General features: G+C 36.1%; 1 protein-coding gene across 1 annotated transcript in view; it reads left to right on the top strand.

Moving 5' to 3' along the window:
* Positions 1–21,980, top strand: part of LOC306876847 (histone deacetylase 4-like) — a 220,599-nt gene that overhangs the window by 62,538 nt on the left and 136,081 nt on the right. Inside the window, exon 3 of the mRNA XM_079428276.1 lies at positions 17,002–17,070. Within this exon, the coding sequence (XP_079284402.1) occupies positions 17,002–17,070 (69 nt within the window). The remainder of the gene's footprint in view (positions 1–17,001; positions 17,071–21,980) is intronic.

Here is a 21,980-nt window from a genome sequence, read left to right as displayed (position 1 = left end):
AGCCACTTTGCTATGAGTGTTTATCCAGGCTGATGAATTGAGTGTGTCAGCCAGGCTGATAAATTGGTCAATATTTGGCCATTTTGACATTATTGATAATAACACACTCACTGTCTCATGTTAGTTCCTAAATCTGCTATCAGCCTCACCGGTTTTGGGAATCATTTTGAGTGAATTTATTTGTAGCGAAAGGATTTGTAACACATTTATTCTTAGGGATAGAAATTAGATTAGAGATTATGTTATTATTAATCATAAAAAATTATGAATTTTTAGTTTTTAAGAAATTAAATCTAAATTTTTTCTCATCTGCCATAGATAGATAGAGATAGATGAGCTATATTTGGAAATGCAGTTAATACAAATTAGGGTTAATACAAATAGTGAAATATTATTACAATTATTAAAAAGCATATATTACAAAAAACTACATTACAATTCATTATAATTTTGTAGAGTAAAAATTATAAATTCACAGTTTTGTCGTATTTTTATCTTATTTGACATATGTGTAGCTACAATTCTATGAATATTTAATAAATAAAGTAAACAAATAGATAAATAATATTGATACTGAATAACTGATAAACAATATTACGATAAAATACAATTCAAAATAAGTTTTCTCTTGTAATGTATGTGGTGTGATGATTGTATGAGGATTGATGATATATTTTTTGACACTTACTGCTTTGAGAAATATGATACAAACAGTGAAATGGTTGGAGTTATGACATCTCTTGTATATCACACTCTTATCAGCCAATCAGATTTGAGGACCAGAAAGAACTGTTTTGTGTGTGTGTGTGTGTATAGCCTATATATCTCAAAATTTGTAAAAATTCAATTTCAGCATAATATTTTTTCTTTATTATTTTTGTCTGCTTGTTCTCCTCCCATACAATGTTTTATAGCATATATGGCTGAAGCTCTTTCTCGGGATAGTTTGATGAAGCATTCTTGGTTTTGGTCTGCTGTGAATGGTGTCAGACTGAGAATAGTGTTGAAGGCTGCAGGTGTGTGCGCTTGTACACCGGGTGTGCGCTTGGTCAGTCTCACCAGGTGATGGGCTGCTGGCAGGTGCCGCCCCCCTCAACACACACCATCTCCCTCACTTCCTGCCAAACACTCGTCTCCTGCCAGTGAACGGGATCTTGGCACATGAGTCCTGCACTGTGCCACAGTCTGCCTACCACCCGCTGGACCGGTGGGCTCGTCTACGAGAGGTTTCCCATTGAATGGATGGCCAATCAAGCGGCCATTGTTCTTAGATCATGTTTATAGCTGATATTAACATCTGTCTCTGATCACAAATGGAAGGCACTACTGGTGTAAATGGGGGCCAATGTGATGTTTAGGTGGTCTTCATATTGCCTTTGTAATGGAAAAAAACAGTGTGTTGTGTCCTGGACTCAACATACTGTAAATAACACAGCATTTGCAGCTCATGTTGGGGGAAAGCCAAAAACTGGGATTTTTAGACTGTGCCAGCTAGTAATGTACGTATGAGCATCTTGCGTATGCTGATCAGTGACCCTTCCCTAGAAAGTCTTGGGAAAAGTGGTTTAAAAAACAACTTTCTTGTAGAAAGTTGTTTTTCATTTTGTGCTCTGATCTAATAGCTTTGTTCCAAAACCTAGCAAGCTGCCTACCTAGACATCATTGAAAGGCGCACTTCCAATTCAAAGGCTCTTCCAAAAGGTAGGAAGCGACCTTATGCTACCTTCTAAGATACTTCAGTTTGGCCAAATTCTGCTGCAGCTTCACAATACAATACGATGTAGTAAGCTCAGTTTCATCACATTAAATGTCACCCAGTACCAAAGTATTGAGATTAACAGTTACGTTTTACCTAATATTTGTGTGTGTATTTTATAAAACAACAATAATGAAAAGATATTAAACCATCCTGAGTTGTTTTGTTGGTTTTAAAAGTCTCCTAGCTTGTTTTAGAGTAGGTTTGGGCTGGAAGACCAGTTTTAACTGGATTAGACCAGCAAACCAGCAAATCTAGTTCTTTTTTCAGGGTAAAATTGCATTTCCACCAGTGTAATTATTATTTGTATGCTATTATAGTTTTTTATTAATATTTTGAGCTAGCTCTTTTATAAATTGTTTTTATTTTAATTTTATTGTGCTTAATTTTTATTACTTTTTGTTTCAAATTAGTTTTAAAATATTGCTATTTAGGTTTATATTTTTTTGTTTAGTTTCATTTTTAGTTTTTATTTATTACACATTAGTAATTGTGGTGCTTTAACAAAGTTATTGCATTGTTTATTGCATTTCAGTCATTTTTTCTTTCTTTTTTAATTTGTTTTTTTTAAATAATGTAATATTTACATTGTATTTTATGTCAGTTTAATTTTAATTAGCATTTTTTTCACTTTTCTTTAATATTTCAATAATATTAACCATAATGTTGTGTTCTGGACATTTTGACCCAGAGAGGATTTGTTTTTTCCAGAAAATACTAACCTTATTGACTTTGCTCACACAGAACAGCTCCCCCCTAAAATGTGACATTCATTCATTCATTCATTCGTTCATTCGTTCATTCGTTCATTTTGTGGTGGCTCAGTCAAAAATGACCAGTCATATAAAATGCTTATAAATTACTTGTAATGCTATATTATTAACAAATACTGGATTCAATATTTGTATCAAATAATTATGTATTTCTGTTTGGAATTGATTGTTCGTAGGTCTTGCTGAGCTCATGCACCTCAGTTTTTTAGTGAACATTGCTAAAATTATCCAAAACTAGTATTTTTTTATTTTTTTTTTCACTCACAAATTGAGGTGCATGAGCTCAGATAAATGAAGCCCGTGACCAATCAGTTCCATAAAGAAATACAGAACCTGTGCAACTGAAAGACAGAGAAATAAGTTGACAAAAAGATTGAATCCAAGATTTGACAATAGTATAGCATAATGAGAGATTTAGATTTTGGTAACACTTTAGAATAGGGAACACTTATTCACTATTAGCTACGACTTTTCCCTCAATAAATTCCTAATTTGCTGCTTATTAATAGGTAGTAAGGTAATTGTTAAGTTTAGGTATTGGGTAGGATTATGGATGTAGAATAAGGCATTAATATGTGCTTAATTACTACTAATAAATGGCTAATATTCTAGTAATATGCATGCTAATAAGCAACTAGTTAAGATACCCTAAAATAAAGTGTTACCGAAATTTTTAAAGGCCACTCATTTTGACCAGGAACACAAGCAAAGTAAAGGATTTTCAGAACAGCAGGAGGGTTAATACAAAATAAATTCAAACACGATGAGTTTGAGTGCTGCCTATGCAGCCAGCTGACAGTCGTCTAAAGCATATGATGAGAATGGACACTTGATCACCCCATTATAGGCAGTTAGAAAGAAGCATATCCTGTGATTACAGACATTCAGAGCTGTGCAGGCTACATATGACAACATTTGACATCCACTGTGCAGCCTATATATGCGTTTAGCACACAATATACGCTCACAAACGTGCAGCAGGGCTCTGGATTGAGCATTTATGTGAACTCATTGGGCGAACTTTCTCTTTAGGCTTCCCTGATGTTGTGTTCTACACTTCTACACAAATACCCTTCACACAAATACAAAGCGTCCCCTGGAGAGACGAGACGGGACGAGGCGATCTCAAAGAGACCTGTCACCAGCAGCCTGCAGCCTCTAATTTTAGCTCTGAGCCTCTGGCTGTTCCCGAATCAGGCCTTAATTCCCTAAATATTCCTGTCGTTGGATCTCTCTGTGCGGCAGGCCGGATGTGTTAAGCCCTCTGGAAGCCTGCTTCATGTCAGCATTGAGTTTTATTAATAACAGTCTAAGCTGAAGTCATTTGTAGATGAGGATGTAATTAGCCCGTGTGTTTGTTTGTGCAGATGGCTTTGTCTTTTGTAGGCAGGCAAAGATGGTGGACGAAGCGAGACAAATATTGATTATAAATCAGTATCGATGCAAGATTGAATTATTTGAACTGTTTTTGCCAGTGTTTATGTGCTAGGTGTTTTTATGTTAGAGTGTTATTATGTAGGAACCGAGCCTCAGTCCGCTCTCTTGGGAAGCCGGCTGGTTCTGACGGTGGTCTGTGAGAAAGATCTGGTTCAGGGTGGGACAGCACAGTTTTTTCTGCTTTGAGACTGAAGATGCATATTTTTGGAGCTGATAAGACATCTGTCTTCAAAGCTTCTTCTGTACTGTAAACATGCTGCGATGAGCTTTGCTACGGTACAGTGCCTACAATCCCATCAATAGAAGGGATATTTTTACCACTTTATGAGGAGACAGGATTATGCTCACTTTCACGGTCCGTGATTTTAACACTACAAAATTACACGACGGTGACCAAGCAAATAAATATAGTAAACAAAATGACCTCAGGTGTACATCATTTTGCTAATAATTCAACGGCCCATCGTCAGTTATTCCTTACCTAAACCATTCTTTTAATTCATCCAGAGCTCTCTGATCCCTGTTGTTGATCTCTATTGTTGATCTCTCGCCGTGGGTGTGGGATAATGTAGTTTTCTCAGTAGGGCTCTCTCACAATCTGATACACATCACAACTCTCACAACACATCACAGTATCTTGCTGATGAATAATTTGTTATTGCTTGACGCAAATTCTGACTAGGTTATGAAGATGATAGATATCTCTTCTGAAGTAATGTATGGTTTCGTGGTGAAACTTCTTCCATTTAACCTGCATGTCCAAACGATCATCTGCCTCCCTTATTCCTGGGAAATAATTTCCTAGAAGTGCTTTTCAGAACTTCACTGGAAACACACACACACACACACACACACACACACTGCTGTCTTCCTGGTAGGTTTAGAGGCAGTGCTGATAATGGGAGACTCTTAGTAAAGACTTGCGGTAAAAAAAAAAACGTAGGGGTGTCCCAGGAGCTTTACGAAGATACGAATCAGCATAACCATGCAGAACTTCACCTGTCACGTGGTTTCAGGTGCACATTTTTCAAAGAAGAAAATGTTTGTCTTAATTTTTCATCAAAATCGCTAGAAATCCCTATTTTAGCCTGATGTCACTATCAGCTGCTATTCTTTTTTTTTGAGTGTCCAACGTGCAAACGATTAAAATGATAAAAACATATGCTTTATTAATATTTCAACAACAATGGTAATAATAAAGATGATTAATAATAATAATATGCTTTAATGCGGCATTTCAATATTTTCTGTAACATCTCACTTAATTGTGAATGGCTGTTATTGAATTATTTGGAAAAAAAAATATTATTAAAAAAATAATTCTGAATTTAAAAAAGTTGAATTAATACTGCATAACTACACATTAAAATATTAAATTAATTTACCTGGGGTGTCGGGTGTGGTTCCTAAGGACTGTAGGGATTAAATGGAAAAGTGTGAACTTCTATAAAGAATATCGTTAAACCCAAATTTCAGTCTCTAAACATTTCAGCTTCTCCCATCTAATGTATTGTTGCGTTATGCATTTCTTGCGCTGACATGTTTTATTTCAGATTAATTCAGCATTTGTCATTTTTTGAACCGCGTCACTTGGAAATGCGTCAGATTAAGGAAGTAAAATGGGCTGTGAATGGTGTTTCATCTTGACTCTAATGTATCTGTGTGATGTAGCATGTGCTACTGTACTGGCAGAGAGAGACCCAATAGTGTGTGTGTGTGTGTATAATCATGTAATCGTGGCTCTGATGCCACACAGACAGACGGACTTCTCCTCATCTAGTCCATCAGGCTCTGGTGTCGTCTTTCTGCCATCTGCCACCGCCAGCCAGTCTGTCCATCTCAGTATCACACACACACGTACACACACACACACACACAGACACAGACACAGACAGACAGAGAGAGACAGACAGACAAGACCCTGCATCCATCAATCTTTAGCGTTTTAGTGTTGAACTTTTCTTCAACACCTTCTAAACTCACAATCATTTGAATTCAATCTGATGGGCAGTACGTTGGCTGTGTTTAATAATAATAAAAAAAAAAAGTTTTCCACATTTTTGATCCCATTAACTTTTATGTATACAAATATTATATAATATTTGTATTTTATATAAACATATTATATAGAATTAATATATAATACATATTATGTAGATTTCCCCCCTCATTAAATATCGCTATTTCATTGGGAAATATGCCACATTAAAGAAGTGAAATTAGTTTTAATTTATTTTGACTTTAGAATTCTGATTACCAGGATTGTAAATGATTAAAATCTTAAAATTGAACTGGAAAACTTTACAATTTCAGTCAATATACTTTTTCTTGTTATGCTAAAAAATGTAATCATTTATGAATTGTTTGTATGAAACTCTTTAATTTTTAAAAATCATTATACTTTATCACAAGTCTTCGAATCTGCGAATCTTGTTCATACTACAATGAGTTAATGTTTGGTCTCATATCTGTGGATGAGGATGTGATACAGACAGAGACCGACATATCTGCTCAGACGCAGGGGGCTTCTGTGCCCGTCTCTCTCTGTTTGTCTGTCTGTCTGTCTGTCTGTTTGTGAATGTGTGCTTCCGGTCTACAGAGTACAGTAGACGTGTTTTCCTTTTAGTATAAGTAGGGGTGCTCCGATCAGGATTTTTGAGGCCGATCACAGAAAGCAGTATCTGCCGATATAATCACCGATACCGTTCTTTTTAAAGCCTTATTTTTATCATGAAGAATTATTTATAGTAATACTCCAATGTAGGGGTGGGCGATATGGGGAAAATATTATATCACAATTTTTTTTAGAAATATCACGATTTTATCACGATTCTTTGTCATGTTGGTTTTACTATTTTGGTTTTACAAGTTGTCTGAGCATTACAGCCAAACTAGAAAGACAAAGCCTTTCAAGGTAACAAAAAACAAAAAAAAAGTCATGGCAGATATTTAGGCCAAAGTGGGCGAAGATAAAAATCTTTGTCATCATTTTATCTTTCTTATTAAAAAATAAGAACAAAGATACACATTACAAAAACACATAATATACAAATAAAACAAACAGTGCTTTGTTTTCAGGTACAATAGGTGTATTTAGCAGAGCATTCAATGAAATTGAATGAAGAAGTATAAAAATAAAACACTAGATAGACTGATTCCTAAAGCAACTGTATTAAAGATTTTCAGTCAAGAATAATGAGTGATTTTTGTCTTTGCGTTTTGTTGTTTTGTTAACGTTAAATGAATAGTTCCCCCCAAAACTAAATAGTCATCTGTCTGTCAATTCTGTCATAATGTTTTATTTTTATACCATCATTTACTCTTACATTTAATGAGTTTCTTTCTTCTGCTGAACATAAATGCTATTTTGAAGAAGGTGGAAAACCAAACAGTTGCTGGTCCTCAGTGACTTCCATAGGATTTTTCTGTCCTGCTATCAAAGCCAATGTGGACCAGCAACTGTTTGGTTACCCTCATTCTTCAAAATATCTTCTTTTGTGTTCAACACAAGAAATTAATAGAGGTTTGGGACAACATGTGAGTGAGTAAATAATGACAAATTAAATTTTAGGGTGAACTATCCCTTTAATGACAGTCGACAGCACGTTTAGTGTCCTGTCCCTTTAAGAGCTGCACGCATCTAATATACAGTACAGGCATGCATCCGTTTCTCTCTTAACTATTTACTTTTATTTTAGAGATAACCAACTCAGTCTGTATGTAAACCTTGTGTGTTTTGACAGTATTAGCGCAAAAAATAAGTTAGTTGAGTAATCAGGCGCTGTTAGACAGGCGTTTTAGTGCACGTGCTTCAGATGTATCCGCTCATATAAAGCGCAGGTCAGACCAGCGCGCGAATGAAACATTTAACCAGCAAGGCTTGTGTGCAAATAATGCACTTTTGCGATCGCAAATAAGTGCAGTGTCCTGTCAGAGTAACTCTACCGCTGTATGTCGTGCTGTACAGTATATAGAGACGGAGGCACCAGAACTGTATTTGACATAATGTGTGCTGTAGCACGATACTACCATATTTCTTCAAAAGCAGATCGTGGAGACATTTTTATCGTCCACGATCAAAAATCGTCATATCGCACACCCCTACTCCAATGCAAAAAAGAAATGCAATTTGTTAACATTAGTGACAACACTGCCTCGATTGTGTAAGTGAAAATTCCTGTGTCAACTGTACAGCGTGCAGCTCGCTTAGTCAGAAGCGATGTGTGGTGATTTGAAGCCATTTGCGCAAGATTGAGAGCGTGCCGGGATTCACTCACGCCGTTTGTGAAATTATATCTCACAGAAAGTTTTCAAATTACTTTATAAGTTATTTAATGAAGAAATATGAATTGTACCTCCACAGCATTATAATTATTTTAGCTGCGCCGGACAAAGACTGAGACAGTACCGCTGCATGTCGTGCCAAACCTCTAACGGCAGGCGCCTCATCTGCTAGAGATCGGTTTATGAGATGAGCCTTTTAGAGAACGCCGATCAAACATCCCAAAACGATTATGGGCCGATAGCGATCGGTAGCACCCCTAAGTATAAGGGCTACCGACTGATGTTTGGTGATTTGGGATATGTAATTGTGCATGCTCATCTAATTCTGACTTGATCTAAAAAAAAAAAACAGTTATAATTGAATAACTCTTAAATATAATTCAAATCTCAGAGTGAATAACCATGTTTCACACTGTATATAATAATGTTGTGATGCCTAAATTCAACTTTCAAACTTCAAACATTTTAAAAGATTGTAGTTTTTATTTATTATGTCTAATTTATTTAGGCAATATAATATTGACAATGCATCTGTTGTTGGCTATAACTAAAAAAAAACTGCTATTGTCAATGTACAAATACTAGTATACAATACATAAATGATAACATACCCTTACACATACCCAAAGTCATATTAACACTAACGCAAAGCATGCCAGATTTACTTTAATTTCAGATTTGGACCCTTTTGTAGACATCATGTGTAACTGAAGTGAAGTGACTAGTAACTAGTTGACTTAATCAAGCATTGACTAGTGGCAGAAGTAATCCTGACTGCACGGCTCATGGATACCTGCTTCACTAACTGCAGTGCTGTGTTTTTGCAGCACTCCCCTGTTGTTGGGTGCAGTTAGAGATGCATTGTGGGTCTGATTAAAATGCCATGATGGTACAGGCTCTGCTCCTGTCTTGTCCAGAGAGGCTTCCAAAAATAGAGCACGTGCAGCGAGACGAGCCCAGGAACGTGCAGCGGAAGCACAAACAGCTTCCATCCTTTGTTTAATCCGTCTTCCCTTTAATGCCCCTCTTTCTGCCTCCTCCCCTCTACATCCCTCTCTGGAGGAGAAAGCAGCCACAACGTGGAAAGCTTCCTTGTTTGGAGGGGACACCGTCGGAGGGCTCTCCCATCAATATTTTATCTTTGCCGTGCGGCAGCATGTATTAATGATGACTTCAGTCTGAATGGCTGAAAATAGCATCATGGAAACACTAACGCTTAAAAGCTCGAGGCCTGTGTGCACACTCAAATACATCCTGACTGGCTCAGGGCACAATGTAGCGTGTGCCAATGTGGGGCATTTTATTTTATTATATATACATTTTTATTTTATTTTTTTATTTTGAATTGTACTTATTTTATTTAATTTTTAATGGCTAAGTCTATAATTGGTAATCGTTGATCATCAAACCACAGTAATAGACATACCCACAAAAAAACTTATTAGATTTGATTAAAAATGTATTTTTATTTTATTAGGCTTTTATTTTTAATGGATAAATCTGAAATCAGTAATCCCTGATAATCAAACCATAGTGATAGATATACCCACAAAACATATTTTATTTAGTTTTATTTTTAAGCTTTAATGGCTAAGTCATAATCGTTGATCATCAAACCAGACATAACCACAAAAGTAAATAAACAAATAAAATGGAGTTAAAGCTTTGATTTTATTTATTCTGAATATTTTTAATTTGAGTTTTTTAATGGCTAAGTCTGTAATTGGTAGTTGTTAATCATCAAACCACAGTAATAGACATACCCACAATTGAATTGAATTTTAATTTATTTAATTAAATTTTTTATATTTGCATGTATTAATGATGACTTGAGTCTGAATGGATAAAAATAGCATCATGGAAACACAAAAGTTTTGTTTAAAGCTGGAGTTCTGTGTGAGGCACGCTCATAAAGATCCTGATGGGCTCGGGGTGCATTATAACACGCGAGCCGATGCGGGGCGGTTTGTTACGGCCTACCTGCTGCAGGTTCCTCAGATTCCTCGCTCTCGGGCCCCAGCGGGGTTCAGGAGCGGAGCGTGCTGAGTTACAGAGGCAGCTAATCATGGCTGAGCGAGGCCACTGCTGTGGGCTGCCTTGTTTATCTGCCTCCTGCTCCTCCCGCCTGAACTCGTACACCCTGTATCGGTCTGATCAGCCGCAGGAGAGAACAAAACACATGCACTGTGTCCTCAACCTGAAAAATGCAGGCAGTAAACAGTGGTAGGAAAAAATCAAGTTCAGTGGTTGTGTAACATCTTGTCTGCTAAGATGCCTCCATTTGGTCAGTATTTGAAGATTTAATGTGAAATCCCATAATCCTGTGCGTAGGGCTGAAACAATAATTCAAAGGTAAATAACTGATAATGAAAATAAATGGCACCAAATTTCATTATCCGTCAGTCAGATCTTGTTTTTATAATTTAGTGATTTAAACTGTAACATTATTATAAAAAACTATCCACAGTTGAAAAGCTGTCAGACAATTGTGACCCTGGACCACAAAACCAGTCTTAAGTCGCTGGGGTATATTTGTAGCAATAGCCAAAATGGGTCAAAATGATCCATTTTTCTTTTATGCCAAAAATCATTAGTATATTAAGTAAAGGTCATGTTCCATGAAGATATTTTGTACATTTCTTACCGTAAATATATCAAAACTTCATTTTTGACTAGTAATATGCATTGCTAAGAACTTAATTTGGACAACTTTAAAGGAGATTTTCTCAATATTTAGAGTTTTTTGCACCCTCAGATTCCAGATTTTCAAACAGTTGTATCTCGGCCAAATATTGTCTGATCCTAACAAACCATACATCAATGGAACATTTATTTATTCGGCTTTCAGATGATGCATACATCTCAGTTTAAAACAATTTGCACTTAAGACTGGTTTTGTGGTCCATGGTCACAATTGTTAACCTTTTTTGTACACAATTTATATCATAACCTTACAGACACACACATGCACATACATATATATATATATATATATATATATATATATATATATATATATATATATATATATATATATATATATATATATATATATATATATATATATATATATATATATATATATATATATATATATATATAATTTTTTTTTTTTTTTATTAAAATATTTTTATATTGATTATTTAAATATTTTTATCAATATTTTTTATATTTATCATGCCTAAAATAATATAAAAAGGCATAATATAAAATTGTTGTTTTATATATAAACCCTTTTTTTTTTTTTTTCATGTTTTAGTTTGATTTAACTGTTTTAACTTTGTTTTTTATCTGAATTTTATTTGAAATAATGAAATAATTACATTTTTATTGCACTTTTTTTTGTGCAATAAAACATTTTTCGCATATTTTTGTATGATTTTATTTGATCTGATTAATTTAAAAAATAATTAGAAAATAGTTCTTGGTTGTTTGGGTTTCTCAGTCTTGGCTGCAGTAGGCTATTCTGTGCACGTTCCTCAGGAATGGCTCTTATCAGCGGGATGATTGATACTCTCTGTTCTGATCTGAATTCACAGGGATAAGTGTAGCTCTTATCTGAGCCGCTGTGTGTATTACATGAATGGATGAGGTCGCTCGGGTCCTGTCACTCAATCAGATCCACAGATATGATTAAGTCGAGATGTATGAAGGCAGATCGGTTGATCGTAGTTGAGGCTGGGAGTGTGGAGGTTTGGCTCTCGTCTCTATTTTGGTAGTTCTTTGACTATACAGGCTTTTGATTATAGTCATAAAGTGTGATTCATTTTACAGCTTATTCTGGACAAGAAAACCCATCTTAGGTGGGATGAGACTGTCTGGATGACATGCAAAGTGGCCAACCATGGTTTGTTTTGTTATTGTAAGTATCCATCAATCCATCTCACACGTGCAAGGTTTATGCTGCAAGGTTTTATTATGTAAGTTGGACATATTAAGATGTTTGGGGGCTGCTGTAAAAGCATAATTCTGTTAGAAACACTGTTAACCAGTGTCTCAAGATTTTGAAGAAACTGAGCAAATGTGTGCGTTGTCGTTTCCAGACCAGAACAAAGTGTTCCTGAGCGTTTTGTTCTGAAAAATTCACTTTTCCTATCACACAGGCAGTGCACTGAGCTCTGCGCAGAATTGCCCTTGACCTCCACACAGCAGCGATGATTCGTCATCATCTGATTGTCAGTTGTGTGGCAATGTTTTCCTGTCTTTCTGCAGTTCAAAGCAGGTTCGAGGACAGATTGGGCGTCTACTGAAGTGTTGTTGGGGTAGAAAAAGTGGATATGCAACAAAAACACAATAAGAACGTCACTCGGTGAGCCCCTCCAGAATTTCTGAGGCGGTTGTTCGTCTTCTCTGCAGTGTTCTGTGCAAACTGAGGTGTAAAGCCCTCCGGTCTCACTTTCAGAGGAACTGACGTCGCTGTTGATCCGTGGAAACGACCCTGAGCCCTGTCACCGCCTGCCGCCGCTGGCGAGACTGTGACTGGAATGTCTAATGAATTAAACGCTGTGAAGTCTTTGAATTCCTTCTTCTTGACTACTCATCTCTCTCTCTCTCAGGCTGTGATTCACTGTCAGTCTTTAGCGAGTAGGTGTGAGAAACATCGGGGTCAGTATGTCAGGAAGCTCACTCGTGTGAAGTGCATCTGAAGCTCATTACTGCTAGATTAATCGCTGCTCCCGATGCTGCCATACACAAACTCATTACAGCTGAGGAGAATGCGCCTGAATGTCACAGTTATTTTTCACATTTCACATTAAAAGATGTATTCATTTTTAAAATGTAGTTAATATGTATATGAATAAATTTATATTTAATTAAAAAAATTAATATACACTACATTTTGGGGTCGGTAATATTTTATTAATAATGTTTTTGAAATAAGTTTCTTACTCTTAGGCGGCATTTAGCTCATGATTTGGATTTATTTATTTGACAGTGATATTGTAAAATATTATTTCAATTTATTTCAATAATTTCAAATTATTATTTAAAATAACTTTTCTATTTTATTATATTTTAAAATGTATTTATTGTCTTTTATTTATTCCTGTGATGACAGCATTTATTTGCAATAGAATTCTTTATAACATTATAAATGTATTTACTGTCACTTCTGTTTAATTTAATGTGTCCTTGCTAACTAAAAGTGTGCCAAGAAAATATCCCCCACACCATTACACCACCACGGTCCAGCCTGAACTGTTGAGAAAAGGCAGGATGGATCCATGCTTTCATGTTCTTTATGCCAAATTCTGACCCTACCATCTGAATGTTGCAGCAGAAATCAAGACTCATCAGACCAGGCAACGTTTTTCCAATCTTCTATTGTCCAATTTTGGTGAGCCTGTGCGAATTGTAGCCTCCGTTTCCTGTTCTTAGCTGACAGGAGCGGCACCCGGTGTGACCTTCTGCTGCTGTAGCCCATCTGCTTCAGGGTTCGACGTGTTGTGCGTTCAGAGATGGTATTCTGCATACCTTGGTTGTAACGAGTGGTTATTTGAGTTACTGTTGCCTTTCTATCATCTCGAACCAGTCTGCCCATTCTCCTCTGACATCAACAAGGCATTTTCGTCCACACATCTGCCGCTCACTGGATATTTTCTCTTTTTCGGACCATTCTCTGTAAACCCTAGAGATGGTTGTGTGTGAAAATCCCAGTAGATCAGCAGTGTTTGAAATACTCAGACCAGCCCAGCCCGTCTGGCACCAACAACCATTCCACGTTCAAAGTCACTTAAAACCCCTTTCTTCCCCATTCTGATGCTCAGTTTGAACTTCAGCAATTCGTCTTCACCAAATCTAGATGCCTAAATGCATTGAGTTGCTGCCAAGTGATTGGCTGATTAGCAATTTGTGTTACCAAGCAATTAAACAGGTGTACCTAATAAAGTGGCCGGTATATATATATATATATATATACACACACACACACACACACACACACACACACATAAATAAATAAATAAATAAATAAAAAAATAAAAAATAAAAAATAAATAAATAAATAAATAAATAAATATATATATATATATATATATATATGGGGTATATAAAGGGTAGCCATTGGTTAATATAACATTAATACAGGTACATCTCAAAAAATGTGAATATCATGAAAAAGTAATGTAATATATTTTACATGTAATGTAAAACATTTCAAAATATTTTTTGTTTTAATTTAGATGATTAGAGCTTACAGCTCATGAAGGTCAAAAATCAGTATCTCAAAATATTAGAATATTTACATTTGAGTTTCAATTAATGACCATCCCCACAGTATAAATTCAGGGTATCTCTTGCTCTCTGAAACCACAATAATGGTGAAGACTGGTGACTTGGCAATGGTCCAGAAGACGATCATTGACACCCTCCACAAAGAGGGTAAGTCACAGAGGGTCATTACTGTTTACAGAGTGCTGTATCAAAGCATATTAAATGCAAAGTTGACTGGAAGGAAGAAATTGGGTAGGAAAAGGTGCACAAGCAACAGGGATGACCGCAAGCTTGAGAATACTGTCAAGCAAAGCTGATTCAAACACTTGGGAGAGTTTCACAAGGAGTGGACTGAAGCTGGAGTCAGTGCATCAAGAGTCACCACGCTCAGACGTCTTCAGGAAAAGGGCTACCAAGCCACTTCTGAATCAGAGACAATGTCAGAAGCGTCTTACCTAGGCTGTGGAGAAAAAGAACTGGAGTGTTGCTCAGTGGTCCAAAGTCGTCTTTTCAGATGAAAGTAAATTTTGCATTTAATTTGGAAATCAAGGTCCCAGAGTCTGGAGGAAGAGTGGAGAGGCACATAATCCATGTTGCTTGAAGTCCAGTGTGAAGTTTCCACAGTCAGTGATGATTTGGGCTGCCATGTCATCTGCTGGTGTTGGTCCACTGTGTTTTCTGAAGTCCACAGTCAACGCAGCCATCTACCAGGAAATTTTAGAGCACTTCATGCTTCCTTCTGCTGAAAAGCTTTATGGAGATGCAGATTTCATTTTCCAGCAGGACTTGGCAACTGCCCACACTGCCAAGGGTACCAAAAGTTACTGTGCTTGATTAGCCAGCAAACTCGCCTGACCTGAACCCCATAGAGAATCTATGGGGTATTGTCAAGAGGAAGATGAGAGACACCAGACCCAACAATGCAGATGACCTGAAGGCCGCTATCAAAGCAACCTGGGCTTCGATACCACCTCAGCAGTGCCACAGGCTGATTGCCTCCATGCCACGCCACATTGAGGCAGTAATTCATGCAAAAGGAGGCCCAACCAAGTATTGAGTACATAGAAATGAACATACTTTTCAGAAGCCTGACATTTCTGTTTAAAACATTTCTGTTTGCCTATTTGGATATTTGTATTATTCTTTATTATCTGTGTCCTGTCCTGTTGCTGTCTTTCTGTTGCACTGTGGAGCTTCTGTCACTAAAACAAATTCCTCGCATGTGTGAACATACTTGGCCAATAAAGCTCATTCTGATTCTAAAATATCCTTTTTTTATCGATCTTATGTAATATTCTAATTTTCTGAGACACTGAATTTTGGGTTTTCATTATCTGTAAGCCATAATCATCAAAATTTCAAGAAATAAAGGCTTGAAATATTTCACTCTGTGTAATGAATCTATATAATATATGGGTTTCACTTTTTGAAATGAGTGACAAAACATTGACCTTTTTCATGATATTCTAATTTTTTGAGATGTAGATATTGTGCAATCAGTATCTGCCTAATAAAATGTACATACAATTGCTGAAAAAAAAGCTATCGGCCACAGCTGAGAATCTTAAAAACAAAAAAAGAAGCCAAATCTTGGCCGATTCTTGTCAACATATCAAGCAATCCCTCAAAAACTACTGCTTTGATGTATAAATACTTGTTTTTTTTTGTAGTATTTTTCCCCACATTACCTGCTTAAGAGCTGCTTCATTGTCTTAATATCACAATATGAAAAAAATATGGATTTGTTTATAACAGGTTTAGTGAGATTCCCCCTGTGCACATTTTCTTCCTTTTTTTCTGGTGGATTATTATGAGATGAGATGTTGCGGGTTTTATGGTTCCTGTGTGTGTGTGTGTGTGTGTTTGTGAATGCTAATGCTCTCATGTATCCTGCAGTGAGCGTTTCTCTCTCTCTTCGTCTTTTAGAGATCTAGGCTATTTATAGATGCTTCTCCCAGAGTTATCATGCCTACTGATGTTGTTTTGCCTTTCCACATAATTACAAATCCTGCTTTAGGAAATCTGTTGCATGTTCATTTCATGTGCGCTGTGGACCTTTCTCAGGGTAGATGCCAGATTTAAACCAATGCAAATAAAAGGTAGGCTTTGAGAGGTAGACGTACATTTTACATTCTATAAGTTCAGTAGAATATTGAAAATACGCCAAAAAATTCCTGAGTGAAACTTCAGAGAAAAAGCATCTGGGACTTGATATGAAAGCTGTATCAGGGATGAAATGGTCTTATGTTTTTGATGCAAAATTACAAAAAGAATCTATTTTGTGGTGCATTAATGCATAATGAGACTAGGAGCATATATTACAGTAAATAGAGAGTTTTGTTTTTTTTTTCCTTTAAGACAGTGAGTGTATATCAATCCCTGAGTCATTTGCTTCAAAATATGGCATCTTCCCTGGCAATGGTCCATATGTTGCATATGTAATTTGTGTGCTGACCTGTAGTACAATATACTGATGGCTTATGCTTCCCTGATCTTCAGCATTTCTCAGTTGGAATGGTTTCTCTCTGTCTTCCACAGATGGACTTCCCAGTAAAGAACAGTCACTGGAACTTCTGAAGCCATCTGGAGTCAATCACATTCCTCCTGGTAGGACTGAGTCTTCCATGTGTATATATATATATGTGTGTGTGTGTGTGTGTGTGCAGTCCAGTCAGCTGTGGGTATCCCTGTTGGCATAGCCAACGGTCATAGGTCATCATACAGGGTTGCTGAATAAGAGCATCTGATTGGCTGCTTTGACAGAGTAGAAGTGGAGGTGTTTTTTTACGGGTCTTTGAAAGAGATAATTAACTCAAAAATGGCAATTCTGTCAAGATTTGACTTCCAAACCCAGAAGACTTTGGTCAATCTTTAAAATTATTTGTAATGTTATTTCCATTAAAAGTTCAGGTAACCAAAACTTTGAAGACCCAAAAAGTTCATAAAGACAGAATAAAATAAATCCATATAAATAATGTTGTTTAATCCAAATCTTGTGAAGTGATGTAATTGTTTTATTTGATGAACACTTTTTAAAAAAAGTCTTCTGGATTTGAAATGAGAAAATTATGATAGTTTTGGGTCTCTTTAACAACTTTGAATTCAGTGTAAAAATGTACCATCGGAAGTTTGTCTAGGGTTTATTTTTCTCTAGAACTGTGTGGTGACTTGTGGTGTATTTAAGTCATCAAAATGAAAATATAAGGAACAAAATCACAGTTTTTGCGCCTCGTGCAGTTTCACATAGATATGGAGACTGACTCATCTCGTATATGATGCTGCACTTGAAACAATAACCTGAGAAGTTTATCAGACATAAGCAGTGGAAAAACAGCTGACAAACATGAACAAACAAATATGATCCCGATGTCACTGAGACTTAATTTTAAACCTTTATTTTATTAAATATGTATGAACATTGTCTATCATCCTATATTTCTATCTGTCTGTCCTATCTATCTATCTATCTATCTATCTATCTATCTATCTGTCTGTCTGTCTGTCTGTCTGTCTGTCTGTCTGTCTGTCTGTCTGTCTGTCTGTCTGTCTGTCTGTCTGTCTGTCTGTCTGTCTGTCTGTCTGTCTGTCTGTCTGTCAGTCATTCTATTGTTCTATCTATCTCTCTGTCTGTCCATCTATTTTTTTTTTTTTATTTCTCCCTTTAAAATATATATATTTAATTTTTTAAAATATTTTGTCTTTATATACAGTGCCCTCCAAAAGTATTGGAACAGTAAAGACAAAATTGCTCTGTTGGCTGTGGAGTCAAGACATTTACAAATATGATTAAAAGATGAATATGAGACAAAACTACAGAATGTCACATTTTATTATTGGGTGATTCAACACATAGATGTTTTACCAGCTAAGAAGTTCAGCACTTTTAGAGTTTCATCCCTCTATCTGACGTGAGCATAAGTGTTGAAACAGTTGCCTCACAGGTCTTTCTAAGTGATCAGCTGTGTCCTGCTGCATTAATTCTTCAGATATTAAAAGCAGGGAATGTGTCGTATAAGTTATATCCGTTACTTCTGCATTCTGAATCTTGCATTCGATGATGACACACACAAACCAGGATGAAGACGAGGGAGCTGACTTTGAGAAAAAAGCAAGCAATTTGGATTCTAAAAGAAAAGAGGAAGTCAGTTAGAGCTCGAGCAAAAACAAAGGGCATGGAGAAATCAAGAGTTTGGAAACCACCAGCGACACCAGCAAACAACAACGACCTGATCGGCTGAGAAAACAACAGTAGTTGATGACAGACAAATCATAAAAGCTGTGAGAATGAATCCTAAAATACGTGTCTGTAAAATCACCAACAACTTCCAGAAAGCTGGGGTGATGCTCTGACAGTCTACTGTCCGCAGGAGACTTTGACACAGAATTACAGGAACTACAGCCAGTTGCATACTCTGACCTGCACCAAAAATAGAAAGGCAAGATTAGAGTTTGCAAAAAAGCACAAAGGTGAGCCAGAAGAGGAACTGTGTTTATGGACCAATGAGACAAAGATGAACCTTTATCTAAGTGATGGGAAAGCAAAAATATGGAGAAAAAAAGGGAACTGCAATTATCCCAAGCATACAGCCTCATCTGTAAAGCATGGTGGAGGTGGTGTCATGGCATGGGCATGCATGGCTGTCTCTGGAACAGGCCCTCTCAACTTTACTAATGACTTAATGTATGATGACAGTAGCAGAATGAATTTGGAAGGGTACAAAACCATCTTGCCTACCAATATATTCAAGAAAATGCTAACAGATTCATTGGGAAGTGCTTCATATTGCATCTGGACAATGACCCAAAACACCCTGCCAGTTCAGTCAAGGAATTTATAAGGGCAAAGAAATGGAAAGTCTTAGATTGCCCAAGTCAATCTCCAGATTTATATCCGATTGAACATGAATTTCACCAGCTGAAGAGGAGAGTAAAGGTAGAAACTCTCCAAAACAAGCAACAACTGGAATTGGCTGCATTAAAGGCTGGGAAAAGCATTTCAAAAGATGAGAGCAAGAGTCTGGTGATGTCTATGGGTCACAGACTCACTGCTGTGATTGTGTGCAAGGGCTCTGCAACTAAATAATAGCTTTTAATCTTTTATATCTGCCTTATGTTCAACTGTCCCAATACTTATGCTCACATCAATGAGTGGGATGAACTCTAAAAGTGCTGTTCTTTTTATTTGGTAAAACATGTGTTGAAACGGCTAATAATAAAATGTGACATTCTGTAGTTTTGTCTCATATTCATCTTTTAATCATATTTGCAAATGTCTTGACTCCACAGCCAACAGGGCAATTTTGTCTTTACTGTTCCAATACTTATGGAGGGCACTGTATTTTATTTTTATATATTTTAAATATTTTTTTGTCTCTATGTATCCAAAAGGCAGTTTATCTAGAATATATGAATATATATATTTTGTGTGTGTGTGCGCTCGCTCTCCTCTTGGATCTGGAGTAGCAGTGGATTACTGGCTAGCCACAAACACATTGGTTAGCCCGATGTGGTTTCCCTCTGCTCCTGCTAAAAGAGACGAGACGGACCGTTGCATCTGTGTACAGACATGTTGGCCTGGTGAGAGAGCCACACACAGACCGCTGAAGTCTGAGGACTCTGGTACCACACCGGATCTTAGAAATGTGTTCATGTCCATGTTGAACACACAGTATCTCTGAAGGATTCACATCGTTTCATTTCTGAGAAGTTCAGCTGGACGTGTAGGTTTTCTCTTGGCAGGACTTTGAAATCTGGGACTTTTATAGTAAATCCCGTAGTAAAGGAAGAAGGTAGAAAGTATGTAAGACGAAAATAAAGAATAAAAAGAAAATGAGGAATAAGGAAGGATGAAGTTTGAAGAATGCTATGGTAGACTATGAGGGAAAACAAAGAAAAATACGAAGGAAAGTGAAAAGCAGGCATTGTGGAAGGAAAGAAAGGTTGAAATTAAGGCAAGAAATGTAGGAAACATGTTAAGCAAAATTTCTATTCATAGTCTGAGGCTGAGCTGGACTCGAAGGACTTTAGGGGTTTTGTGTGGGATTTGTTTGTCTTGATAACCTGTTTAGACCCAGTCTAGGCTGCTTCAGCTGGGTTCAGGCTCGTGTAGGACCGGGTTTAGGACTGGGGCTGCGGATCAGGAAACAGATGGTGCTGAAAGTCTCGCCTGGAGACCTGCTCACTGCCAATGGCGCCTTTCCACTCTTTCACTCTCCCTCTCGATGTGTCTCTCTTCCCCTGTTCCCCCTCGCTGAATCAGTATTGATTGTAAACACGCTCTCTGTGCAGGGACCGATGTTACTTTATACCATATGTTTAATGCATCCGTGAGGACATGGCGTTCTTGCTGTTTTTGTACCATAACACTCCCTGCCAGTCCTGGTGTTTCTGGCCCGGACGGACTGATGTATTCATTTGTCTGATGCTGGTGTCGGAGCAGCACATACAAAATATCAAACCACCATATGCAGGTTCATGCATTATTCAACATGTGTGAGACGTGTAAGCATTAAATATGAAGCGGTCTGTGCTGTTACTTTGAAAAAAAAAAAATAGTTAAACATGGAGAAAGGCAGCTATTTATATGAAATACCAGGCATTAGAGCATTAGAGAAAAAAAACGGTATTAAAAAAATGCTATTATACTAATTATACTTAAATTAAAATAATTATATATATATAATTTTTATGTATACATACAGAATTTTATATATTATATTTTATATAGGAGATGTATATGTATTTTTATTTATATTTATTTTAAATGTAGATATCAATATTACAACTTTTATTCTACAAATCATATATATATATATATATATATATATATATATATATATATATATATATATATATTTTATAGAGAATGTTTTATTTAGAATCATTTTAAATTATATATATATATATATATATATATATATATATATATATATATATATATATATATATATATATATATATATATATATATATATATATATATATATATATATATATATATATATATATATTAGTTTTATTATACAAAAATCGTATATGTGATTCATAAAATCATGTATATCATAGATCATAAAGGGTCAAAGACGAAAGCCCTTTTTTTTTTTTTTTAAGAAAAAATTTAATTAAACTGGACTAGGGTTACAAAGGGGCTGGTACATTTCCAGAAAACTTTCCAAAATTTTACCTAAAGCTTTCAAAAATCCTAAAATGTTATCTTTGCAACCCTAAACAGGACACATTCTAATGAACAATCAATCAATCAATCAATACAACTTCAAATGAAGTTTTAAAATAAATGTAAAGCTGTATGAAACTTCTATTGTTTTGGTGCTTGAAAAAATTCAGTGGTACTTTTTATGATTCTTTTGAATTGAAAATCAATCCCATTGCATTGCATTGGAAAATCAATCAGGACTTAAAAATGTTTTGTGTTCCAAAAAACATACAAATGTATCTATTTGTGTTAGAAACTCATCAATTGTTCATGTTTGGATGAACTATCTCTTTAAATTTTCAGA

The sequence above is a fragment of the Barbus barbus genome (genome assembly GCF_936440315.1).
Source record: "Barbus barbus genome assembly, chromosome: 11".
In the NCBI taxonomy this organism is placed as follows: Eukaryota; Metazoa; Chordata; class Actinopteri; order Cypriniformes; family Cyprinidae; genus Barbus; species Barbus barbus.
Note: the sequence above shows the minus strand (reverse complement) of the source record. Positions and strands in the feature narration are given on the sequence as shown.